At 37.7% G+C, this 12,440-nt stretch overlaps 1 protein-coding gene across 9 annotated transcripts in view; it reads left to right on the top strand.

The window, feature by feature from the left end:
• STX11 (syntaxin 11) overlaps positions 1–12,440 on the top strand; it is a 1,126,953-nt gene that overhangs the window by 999,448 nt on the left and 115,065 nt on the right. Inside the window, exon 1 of one of the 9 annotated variants that reach the window (XM_044069634.1) lies at positions 5,359–5,475. The exons of the other annotated variants lie outside the window; for them this stretch is intronic. Within the exon in view, the coding sequence (XP_043925569.1) occupies positions 5,454–5,475 (22 nt within the window). The 5' untranslated portion in view covers positions 5,359–5,453. Of the gene's footprint in view, positions 1–5,358; positions 5,476–12,440 lie in introns of those variants that run through there. 9 annotated transcript variants of the gene reach the window in all.

The raw sequence follows: 12,440 nt of genomic DNA, 5'->3' as shown, positions 1-12,440 counted from the left end.
ATCAAGATAATTCATAAAAATAGAACCCAGTAAGACTTCACACATTTGTCATAAGACATGCTGAGGTACCATTAGTTTCAATTGCACAGTTTTTACTGCATAAACATAGAACCAAAGCATTAGTTGTTTATGTAAAGGTAACTGAGTTAACAAAATTAAACTATATATATTATTTTGCAGTCATTACATTAAGACTTGCAGCCAGAACTGGATCTAGCACTGGGTTACCTAGGCAGCTGCCTAGGGCCTGTGTTGGCTGGGGGTGGTGGTCTGGTTTCACTATAACAAAACATTGTCTGTAAATAAAACAAGCCACAGTGTTAGACTTCCATAAACACAACATGCCTTTAGGACCTCACAGGAGACTTCTGTAAACACAGCAAGCCCCAGAAACCTCAGCATTAGGATGTCCTAATGTCATTTTTAGAAAGAAAACCATGGGAGATTTAAGTAGGACTTCAGAGCAGCCAGGCACATCTGCAGCAGCAGGGAGATATGGTCTCTAGCAAGAGAGCGAGAGAGAGACGTTCTCTGAGTGCAGTATTCCATTCCATAACAGGTGGTATGCAGAGAAAGACAGCCATTCAGTGAGTCCAATTGTCAGACTGCGATTCCATAATGGGAGATATGCAGAGAGAGAGAGAGAGAGTTGTTCTGTGAGTGCAATCTTCAAACTGTTGATCCATACCTCCAGATATGCAGATGTTCAGTGAGTGCAGTCTTCAAGCAGAGTGTGTGTGTGTATAAAATACCCTGAACCTTAATTATTGGCAAGCAAGTGGTGTAAACCTGCATACCAACTGCCAGATACCTTTAATTTGTATTTTTTTTTTTTTTGGTTTTGTTTTTGCAAATCAGTGATGGTTACAGTCTGTCAGTCATAGAGTTTCATAGCTGGGTTGTTCATTATCAGTGATGTAACAGGTAGCACACTTATTTTTGGTGCAGAAGTCTGTGGGTTCTCTTCCCACACCAATTAGATCAGTTGACACTACCATGCAGAATAAGGCCGGGGGGGGGGGGGTTGTACTCCTGAGTGTGTCCTCCTTTGGATGAGATGCCTAGTAAATATAAACCAGTTGTTGGTTTGCCAGCCATTCTCTGTTACATATTACCACATGCCATTTTTTATGTAACATAGGCAATTTATTCTTCAAGGGCAACAGGCACTGAATTTGGCGATAAAGCACTGAAATCCAAAGTTGTGTGCCAGCAGCAACCTCTTCATTAGTTACTGTTCTCCTTTTAATGTGGAATTATTCAGATGACTTTTACTTGTGCAGAGATTGTGCATATTGACTGATATTGGTGGATTATAATGACAGCAGTTTGAGTGGCCTTAGTTTTGTCATCATTGGTTCATATGTTGTGTTTCATTGCTTATTGGGAAAATGTTCAAAACTACAATTTTAAAGCACATTCTGTCAAGAAGTGCTGTATTAAACAAGGAATATAATTTAATACAATCAGGAAGGTGAGTCAAAGAATGCATGCATTTATGCATAATTGTAAAAATGTGTGCAGGGGGCCCATGGTATAAAGACAGCCCAAAGGTATACTTAATCTGCAGCTGGCCAGATGCATTTTATGAGAATATGGGTTTCAATTTGTTTGAGTTTTAAGGGCATTTAAGTTTAGTCTTGTTAATGCTAAGTTGTTTTTCATTGTGAGACTGCAGTTTGTTTTGTTTACCAAATGGCTGTCAGCGTTTGTGCTATAAACTTTGAAATAAAAGTTTTAAATTAAATCGAAATATCTGTAATCATTGTAGAAATAAAGAAGAAAATAGTATGCAGACAGGTTTGAAGAGTGTTTATGGTAACTGGGGAGGGAAGAGCCAAGTAATGGAACACTGGAATGGTTGTGGGGGGCCGATCTATTACCCTGCCTAGGGCCCCATTTGACCACTATCTGGCTTGGCTTACAGGTTTGTCAGTGAGTGCATCCTATTTTGCAGTAGAATAATAATTAACTTCATAATATTGTTTTGGGATGCAGTAATTGAATTTCAGAGTTGCCTATTTCCCCTCCCCAAATTTTCCGCATAGACATTTCCCTTTCCTTCACTAGTTGGTAACTTTGATATTGACTATATAATTTATGAGGGGGCCTTGACAATGTTGTCCATGGCATAAACATCCTGTTATCTCAAGTTTACATGTTTCTGAAGCATTCTTTGTGTCTTTTGTCCAGATCATCTTGGAAAAATATTCTAAGAAAGTATTACAAAAGGAAATTCCAAGTAATATGCCTAGCATATTGCAGTCGTACAACACTCTACTTAAAGAGAAAATAATACAGTGCATATAAGTTTTTTTGTCCTATTCTTTCAGGTTATTCTTAGAGGCATATAAAGACACTTAATCCAAAGAGGTAGTGAACATTTTAGTTATCTATTATTATTTAGAGTTCCTCACATTAAACAGTCAGCTAGGGTATATATCATATCTTTGAAGTTTGAAAACTTTGAGCGTTAATTTATCAAAATTAATTGTTCGAAATTTCAAACATCGAACATATGAAAAAAAAAAAGGGAACTTACCTGACTGCATGGGGGCAAGCCCCCATGCACCCCCCACACCCCCGCTCTTTAAATATACCAACTCCGAGACCGCACTATAATGTGGTAAAGGGAAGTGTTTTTTTTTAGTACGTATGTTCGAAGTTTTATAACTTCAAACATTTAAATTCGATTTTATGATGTTCGAAGTTATAAAACTTCGAACATATGATATAGACCCCGTCAGCTACTAGCTGAGTTTAACAGACAGTAAAAATAAACTAGCCATTACTAAAACTTCTTAAAAATACCATTGCAACAACTCAGCATATTTCTTACTACATATATCTGGGGTTTATATTAGATCTTCGAACACTTAGGTTGAAAAAAAATGCCGAAACATCGACACCTAAACTTTGAAGTCTAATAAACACAACAGGCCAATTACATGAATTTTTTCCCTGGGAAAAAATTTGCTTGGCCGTCATCGGGGATTTGCCCTTTTCCCCGATATAGAGTGATCTCGGAGTTGGTATATTTAGTTAGGGGGGGCACAGCCCCCCACTTGATTAGGGTTTTAGAGTTTGTTTGTTGTTTTTTTCCCCCCACGCAAATTTTTTTCTCAGGGAAAAAAATTTGCGTAACTGGCATGTCGTGTTTATTAGATTTTGACATTTAGGTGTCGATGTTTTGGCGTTCAACAACCTAAGCATTCAAAGATCTAATATAGACCGTATATCTGAGGTATAGTGACCCCATTAATGTCATATATCTTTGATCCACATCAGAGACTACCTCTATCTCCAAAGTCTTTTTGCTTCATAATCAGATCTGCACAAGTAATTCAAACATAAGCTGAAACCCCCATAACATGTCAGTTGGCATGGAAGATTAAGGCTGTGAGAAGTAGGTCTTGTTTGCATACTGTGTGACCTTGAGCAAGTCCCTAAACCAGGCATTGGTTTTGGGTTGCCCATGGAAAGGGACTATGTATTCAGTGGGCCTACCTGTCTAACAAATGAGTATCATTAACATGTTATATGCTTGTAATCAAGAGGCAAAACCAAGGAGGCGGAAGGCACAGCAGTTAAAAGATAAAATTGAGTTTAATGAAGTATGAGCGCTTCCACAACACTTCTTCAGATACAATAAAATAACATCTCAAAATACTTGTATTTAAGTCTCCATAAACCAATAAAAATGTTAGGAGTAGTCACAACATATAAAACAATCAGTTTCTTCAGTTATACTAATCGCCTGACCTAAACTCCAGCTTGCAAAATCCCAAATAGCACATTCATCATAAAAAACAAATATAAAACATTCAGCCTATAATGCAAAGCTGAAAATCTGGTAAAATTAACATATTAAGTACCTGAATAAAATATACATGCATGTTTGTATATAACAAACAATTCTCATACTATCAAAGGCATAATCATATTAATAGCAGTCAGACACCCCTGATGGAAGTCATAAGAACTAGCAAGTAAGCATACAAAGCTGCTCAATAACCCCTTCAAGATATAAGCATAAGGCCTGCATCACTGTGCCATTTCTGTTTAAATTTCTACAACCTTTCCATATAAAAAAAAAACAAAGTTTGTAAAAAAATGCTTATATTCTCACCCTCATGGCTTCTACTTAACACAACTTATGACTAATCAACAAATATGTCTATTTCAAATGAGTCTGCATACACACGCTGTTTCAAAATCAAGTTAAACAGTCCATGCAAGTAAATCTAATCAACAACGTTCTTGTCTATATAAAGAACAGCAAAGTAAGTAAAAAATACTTATATGGACACCCCCTTGGCTTTACTAAGCACATATTGTCATAAATCAACAAGTTTATCTGTTGTAAATGAATCTGCATTCTAATACCTTTTCAAAGTTAGCTATTACAGTTTGTGCATACAGATCTAGCAGACATGGATCAGCTCACTGAGCATAGACTAATAGTTAAACCTTCCTGTTATCTAACATGCTCATTGTAGCATTCCATGCAGATTTCTCAGAGAAGGGAACTTATAGCTGTAGAAATTGTTGTGTGTGACAATACATGGTTAGTGGTGACACATTTATACACCCAGGTACAGGGAAGGAATACAAGATGAATTTTTATGCGGATTGTTCCACGCATAATGTAGTTTACCTTACAATCTGCAAGGAATGCTACAGTTTTTATGTAGGAAAAACAAAACGTTGAGGGAAAGAGTACGGAAGCACACATAAAACTAAGAAACAAGATCTTACAGTGGCCACAGCCAAGCATGTACATGACACTAACACAGCACATAGTTTTAGTTTTTTAGTGTTACAACGGTTGAATGATAATATGAGATTGGGGAACATGGTGAACAAAACAGAACAAGAAGAGCAAAAATGGATTATTAGGTTACAAGCTGACAGGAAACATGGTTTAAATGAGAGTATTTGCTTGAAACCTTTTCTAGCAGATAGACCACTTATTAGGTAATTACCTGTATTTATTTCGATGTATTTTTTTTAGTTCATTTTCATGTATATCTATGTTTGTCTGCACCTGTGGATTATCACAGTATTGTATGCATTTCCCTTAGCATTTCATTTTACTGTAGTTTAGTTGCATATTGGACACATATGTATTTGTTGTATACATTTAAAGTTTAGATTTAGGCATTTTTAAACTATGTTTTTGCACATGAACTTTTATGCAGCTTTGTGATTTAGGCATCGTCTTTTTTTCTCATTAGTGTATACAAGTATTTTTTTGCATTATATGAGCATTTTTTCGGTTAGCTCAGTTAGATTGATTCATATTTGTCATTTACCATTAGAGGGCACCAGTTACAATAGCTATGCTGTAATGAATTCACAGAGAGACTCTCCTTTTGAATGCTGTTTACAACCCAGGTAGTTTTCTACCTAAGGAAGCTTACACTCATTCAGCAACTGGATTGTAGGAACTTATGCATAAAAGTGGAGCTTTTGGTGAGTAAAAATTAGAATTGAACATTTTTCATGTGCACTGAGCATGTTGGATAACAGGAAGGTTTAACTATTAGTCTATGCTTAGTGAGCTGATCCATGTCTTCCAGATCTGTATGCACAAACTGTAATAGCTGACTTTGAAAAAGTATTAGAATGCAGATTCATTTACAATCGATAAACTTGTTGATTTATGACAAGATGTGCTTAGCAAAGCCAGGGGGGTGTCCATATAAGTATGTTTTACTTATTTTTGCTGTTCTTTATATACACAAGACTGTTGTTGATTAGATTTACTTGCATGGACTGTTTAACCTGATTTTGAAATGGCATGTGTATGCAGACTCATTTGAAATAGACTGATTAGTCATAAGTTGTGTTAAGTGGAAGCCATTGCGGGTGAGAATTTAAGCATTTATTTTACAAAATTTGTTGTTTTTTTATATGGAAAGGTTGTAGAAATTTAAACAGAAATGACACAGTGATGCAGGCCTTATGTTTACATCTTGAAGGGGTTATTGAGCAGCTTTGTATGTGTTTATTTGCTAGTTTTTATGACTTCAATCAGGGGTGTCTTGAGTGCTATTAATATGATTATGCCTTTGATAGTATTAAAATTGTTTGTTATATGTAAACATGCATGTATATTTTATTCAGGTACTTAATATGTTAATTTTACCAGCTTTTCAGCTTTGTATTATAGGCTGAATATTTTATATTTGTTTTTTTTTTTGTTTGTTTTTTTGATGACTGTGGTATTTGGGATTTTGCAAACAAGAGTTTAGGTCAGGTGATTAGTATAACTGAAGAGTCAGTGATTGTTGTATATGTCATGTGACTACTCCTAGTATTTTTATTGATTTATGGAGACTTAAATACAAGTATTTTGAGATGTTATTTTATTGTATCTGAAGAAGCGTTGTAGAAGCAACATGATAGCGGTCATACTTCATTAAACTCAAGTTATCTTTTAACTGCTGTGTCTGCCGCCTCCTTGGTTTTGCCTCTTGATTTCATTCGGTACTAGGAGTTGGTTTCATCCATTGACATGGTGAGATTTTTGTGACTATGTTATATTCTTGGACAATGGAGCCTTTCTGTCACTCATTCAAAAATCTTTTTTCCTAAGGCTTGTGGTGACAACTCTAGTAAAAGGAACTTTTGCTGTTAGTGATTTTTTTCCTTTTACCACTTTCATTGTACTAAGACTCCATCCCTGCTGTCACAGCTTGGGGTGTATTAACTGACAAAGTAGGTGGATGAAGATGGTCTTGAGAGTAGCAAAAAATATTAGACCAGTAATTATCAAACATCATTCACTGCAACTAGTGCTTCATAAATTTGACCGTATTAGACCACTATCCTTTTATGGAGACCTACTGTGTTCACATTCTTATATGACAGGTGGTTTTCAAATACCTCCCATGTCTGTTATATTTGTGTCCATGCCAGAATCAAATTCCTTTTCCACCTGCTTCCTCTGTACACCTGTATCATTATAGTCATTTAGTTTCTGCTTTTGTATTTCCATCCAAACCTAAAGTTTAAATTCAGTTTAGAACAATTTCTCCCTGTACAGAAAGCAGTACTTCCATTAATCAATCCAGATATCCTCTGCTACAGTCAGGATAGAAGCTGAGAGTCATGGGGTAAGGTTGGGACAGTCATGAAAATCACAGGAGTAATCCATTTATTTGAAATATATTGCTCAGTGTTTCAGTATTGTATAACATTGTTGATGTGGAAAAAGGAAAGCCTATTTATAGCTGACAGGAAATCTGGGAGATGCAGTCTACATGATCTTAAAGGCTGGTGCCAGCCTTGATAAGATAGAATGTCAACAAATGGAAGGTAATAATGTGTAGAGGAAGGCAAACACTGGAGGGTATGTCATGGGGGGGTTAATGGGTGTTAAGACAAAGTGTCAGACAGGGAATAACCTGGAGGACATCTTTCAGTTGTATGAGTGCGTGTAGGAGCGGCCTTAGGTCAACTGGTGCCCTAGGCAAAAGGGCTCCACGGTACCCCCCACCACACCACCCGGTATCCCCATCCTAGTCTACCTACACCAAATAAATACTGGAAAATCACCCCTACTAAAGTGGCGCCTTAGGCGGCCGCCTAGTTGGCCTATGCCTAAGGCCGGCTATGTGTGCGTGTATGAGAGAAATGCCAGAGTTATGGGGCAGTTTAGTTAATTTGTTCAGGCTCAAACCCATACCTTGGCTGCATGAGTCGAGAGCCTTAATCCTCTATACCAACTACAAACATACCTATCAATTATCCCTGATTTTGATTAATATTTTAGCTTTGTCCCTCTCAATTCATCCTAAAACAGGTGATTTTTGGGGGGAAAGGCAGTGAATTGCACATAAATAATGGTAATAATTAAAGTTATAGATTTTTTACTTCAGAAAATGTATATTAATGCATATCCTCGTATCCTGTCAGTGTCCCAAGTTAGTAGTACTAATATTTTAAAAATCATCCCAGATTATTTTTGGATTTGTCCTTGATTCAGTTCAGAGCTGTGACTACTGGACCCCATGGTTAGAGTTGTTCATTAGAGTTCATTGAAATGTTCTGAAATGGGGTACCTTTGTCATTTATCGGTTCATACTTTTTGCTTCACTGCTTAATGGAAAAAATGTTCAAAACTATATATTTAAAATGCACTCAAATGTTGCTGTGTTTAACAAGAAATACATTAAATTAGCAAGGTGAATCAAATAACAAATGCATTCGTGCATGGTCTTAAAAATATATGCAGGGGGCCCATGGTTTGAAACATCCATGCATTTTCAACGAATGTGAGCTTCACCTGCATTTTCAATGAATTCAAGTTTCAATCACATTTTCAGTACATGTGAGTTTCAGTGTATTTGCAATACATGTGAGTTTTAATGCATTTTCAATGAATGTGAGCTTCAAGAGAAGAGAAGTTTACTGTTGTTCATGCTGAGTCTGTTTTTAATGTGCAACTGTTTTGTTTAGCAAATGGCCATCAGTGTTTGTGCTATGAAACTTGAAATCAGTGTTATAGTGAAACAGGTAGTATACTTGCCTTTGGTGCAGAATGCTATGAGTTCTACTCCCACTTCATGCAGATGGATTACTGACACTGCAGAGCAGTATAAGGGGAGGTGCTACACTCCTGAATATGTTGTCCTTTAGATGAGATGTTAAAGTGAGGCCCCATCTGCCTGATGGAAGGGACTGTGAGATATTTTACATCCACCTGAGCTATCAGAAAAAGTAGGAAGAAGTTCCGCAATGCCCTGGCCATATTTACCATAGTTGTATAAATAGCACCAAGGGTCTCCTTCCTGAAAAGAGTTTACTAGCCTAGTGGGACTAACCTCATCAACAAGGGATAAATACATTTAAAGTTTTAAATTAAAATACATATGCCTGTCTTTATGTCAAAAGTAAAGAAGAAAATAATATGCATTCCGAAAGTTTTGAAAATTGTTTATTGTAACTGGAGAAGAGAGACAAGTAATGGGACACCGAAATGGCTGTGAAGGGGAACCTGGTCCATTATCCTGCCTAGGGCCCCACATAACTATGATCTGGCTCTGCTTAGAAGTAATTTGAAGTTTGGCTGCATAGCAAGGCATAGCGAAGTATGTGCAATCTACAGATGTGGACATCAGTCTGCCTTGTTACATGATATTGATAAGGACACAGTTGGAAAAGAGAGTCCTTTTTTTCAGGTTTTGCTTTAGGGTAATAGTAGGCTAGAAGAGAGGGTTCATTGCAAAGGAGGAAAGTGATAAGGGATCTAGGATACTTGGCTATAACGACAGTTTGAGTGAGCTGACCACATATAGGAAAAAAGGGGCCAGTTAATACTGAGGTTTAAGACCACAGTGACAGATCAGGCATTCTGACTATGTATGAGGGGAAAAAGTGTCACTTGCACATAGGTGTAAGGTTACTGTCTTCTCATGAACTGTATTCTGTAATTTTGGGCTTGATTCTTTCAGTTTTAATTATATATTGTGCAACTCAAATCTCACATCCACACCAGAATTTTGGGTTACCAAATAAGGAATCATCTGTCTTAGATGGTTAAAAAGAATAAAATGAAAGAGGGACTATGATTTGGTCATGCAGAATCTTGAAATGGGTAGGAGATGGAGCCTCATGGGAAAGTTAGAAAACATAGAAGGTAGAGCACTACTGTCTGAGTGAAGGCAGAAGTTTCCTATCGGAGATGAATGTTAATTACATTAGGGAGTATGGGGTGGTAAGAACATGGATAGGCACTACCACAGTGCACCAAGAGAAAAGAGTTGAAAGGGATTATGAGAGGGATTCATTACATGTTTATTCACAGAGATTTGTACAAAAGGATGGAGCATAAAAATTCAGATGTTTAAAGCAGAAAAAAAAATGATTTTGAATGAAACCTCTTCATAAACTGCACAGACTATTGTAGGGCTGTAAGCCCTTCACCCCCTTCACAAAGACTGCATTTTGTAACATACAGTTCAACTTGGTTTGCCTTTAGTCATAGCTGGTAATCTGATTCATCAAGTGCCTAGTCCAAAATGGTGAAACTTGCCTACATTTTGATGTGATAGAACGGCTTAAGTTTGAAGAACAGATCAACAAGTGAAGTAGCTGTCCTGGTATAATTGTGACTAGTTACCAGCTGGTGCACATTGATGCTACAGATTTCATTTCTTGCAGTGGTGACAGAGGTCAGAGAAGTGCTGCACCCATAGCTAGCCAATTTTATTAAAGTGTATTATCTGTTGTGGAAAAGTGGATGGTGAACACTTGGCTACTGTTTTATTTGATCATTAGGTAACCCAAGGCAATGGAATTTTTTAACTAGATTGTTTAATGAAATCTTTGAAAGTGAGAGGATGCCTGAGGAATGGAGAAAGTGTTTTGGTGCCGATTTTTAAGAATAAGGGTGATGTGCAGAGCTGTAGTAACTACAGAGGGATTAAATTGATCAGTCACAGCATAAAGTTATGGGAAAGAGTAGTGGAAGCTAGGTTAAGAAGGGAGGTGATGATTAGTGATCAGCTGTATGGTTTCATGCCAGAAAAGAGCACTACAGATGCAATGTTTGCTCTGAGAGTGTTGATGGAGAAGTACAGAGAAGGTCAGAAGGAGTTGCATTGTGTTTTTGTAGACTTGGAGAAAGCATATGACAGGGTGCCTAGAGAGGAGTTGTGGTATTGTATGAGGAAGTCGGGAGTGTCAGAGAAGTATGTAAGAGTGGTATGGATATGTACGAGGGTAGTGTGACAGCGGTGAGGTCTGTGGTGGGAGTGATGGATGCGTTTATGGTGGAGGTGGGATTACATCAAGGATCAGGTCTGAGCCCTTTCTTATTTGCAATGGTGATGGACAGGTTGACAGACGAGATCAGACAGGAGTCCCCATGGACTATGATGTTTGCAGATGACATATTGTGATCTGTAGTGAGAGTAGGGAACAGGTAGAGACGACCCTGGAGAGGTGGAGATATGCTCTAGAGAGAAGAGGAATGAAGGTCATCAGGACTAAGACAGAATATATGTGTGTGAATGAGAGGGAGGATAGAGGAATGGTGAGGATGCAGGAAGTAGAGGTGGCTAAGGTGGATGAGTTTAAATACTTGGGATCAACAGTTCAGAGTAATGGTGAGTGTGGAAAGAGGTGAAGAAGAGAGTACAGGCAGGATGGAGTGAATGGAGAAGAGTGTCAGGAGTGATTTGTGACAGACTAGTACCAGTAAGAGTGAAATGGAAGGCCTACAACAGGGTAGTGATACCAGCTATGTTATATGGGTTGGAGCCAGTGGCATTGACAAAAAGGCAGGAGTCAGAGCTGGACGTGGCAGAGTTAAAGATGTTAAGATTTGCACTGGGTGTGACAAGGGTGGACAGGATTAGGAATAAGTATATTAGAGGGTCAGCCCAGGTTGGAAGGTTTGGAGACAAAGCCAGAGAGGCAAGATTACATTGGTTTGGACATGTGCTGAGGAGGGATCCAGAGTATATTGGGAAAAAGATGCTAAGGATGAAGCTGCCAGGTAACAGGAAAAGAGGAGGGCCTAAGATAAGGTTTATGGATGTGGTGAGAGAGGACATGCATGTGGTTGGTGTGACAGAGCAAGATGCAGAGGACAGGAAGAAATGGAAACAGATGATCCACTGTGGCGACCCCTAATGGGAGCAGCCGAAAGAAGAAGAACCCACCCAGAACATTTTTTTTCTGTAGCAAGATCCATATAAAGCTTTCTGTGACTTCATTGTAGATTTCTTTTACAGGAGTACAGACCAGTATTCATTAATCTAAGATCCAGTCTTCCAGTTTCCCTTTATTTCCTACAGGACCTAAGCCCTAATGAATGAAAATAATCTACTTAATTTGTAATTCACTATCTTCCAGAGGAATGTTCACATTTCCTAGAGTTTTAGAACCATTTTAAGCAGTTTATATCTAAACCAAATATTGTCTACCAGTCATGTTTATTTAACTGGGCCCCAGTAATCTAGACAATATAACCTTGCTTTATCTGTTTGGAAGTATCTGAGGTATAAACCACCCATGTTTTTCTGACTGATCTGCACCAACATTGCATTGATTGGTTCTGTTTTTGAATGGGATATTTAATTATTGGCTTTTCATATTTCTTGCTCCTTAAATCAGAAATTGCTGCTGCTTATCTCTTGGACCATATTGTTGTAGATCATTTTCAGCTATACTAACAAATTTTCTGTCTTGGCTGCTAATTTATAACTTATGATTTCTGGATCTGCTTTATGCCTAAATGAAATAGCTTGTTTCATTATATAGTCAGTTTTGAAGTGTATACCCATGGTGACATCAAGCTGTATGACAGAGTAGTGGGTTACAGCTATGAGCTAGTAATATGCTTATTCCTGTAGAATAGGGTTTTTCTTTGCTTACTATGTGACTTTGAGCAAATCATTTACCAGACAGTTCTCTTGGGTTGTTTC

Source organism: Protopterus annectens, chromosome 1.part0, assembly GCF_019279795.1.
Source record: "Protopterus annectens isolate FY-2018-M chromosome 1.part0, PAN1.0, whole genome shotgun sequence".
In the NCBI taxonomy this organism is placed as follows: Eukaryota; Metazoa; Chordata; order Ceratodontiformes; family Protopteridae; genus Protopterus; species Protopterus annectens.
Note: the sequence above shows the minus strand (reverse complement) of the source record. Positions and strands in the feature narration are given on the sequence as shown.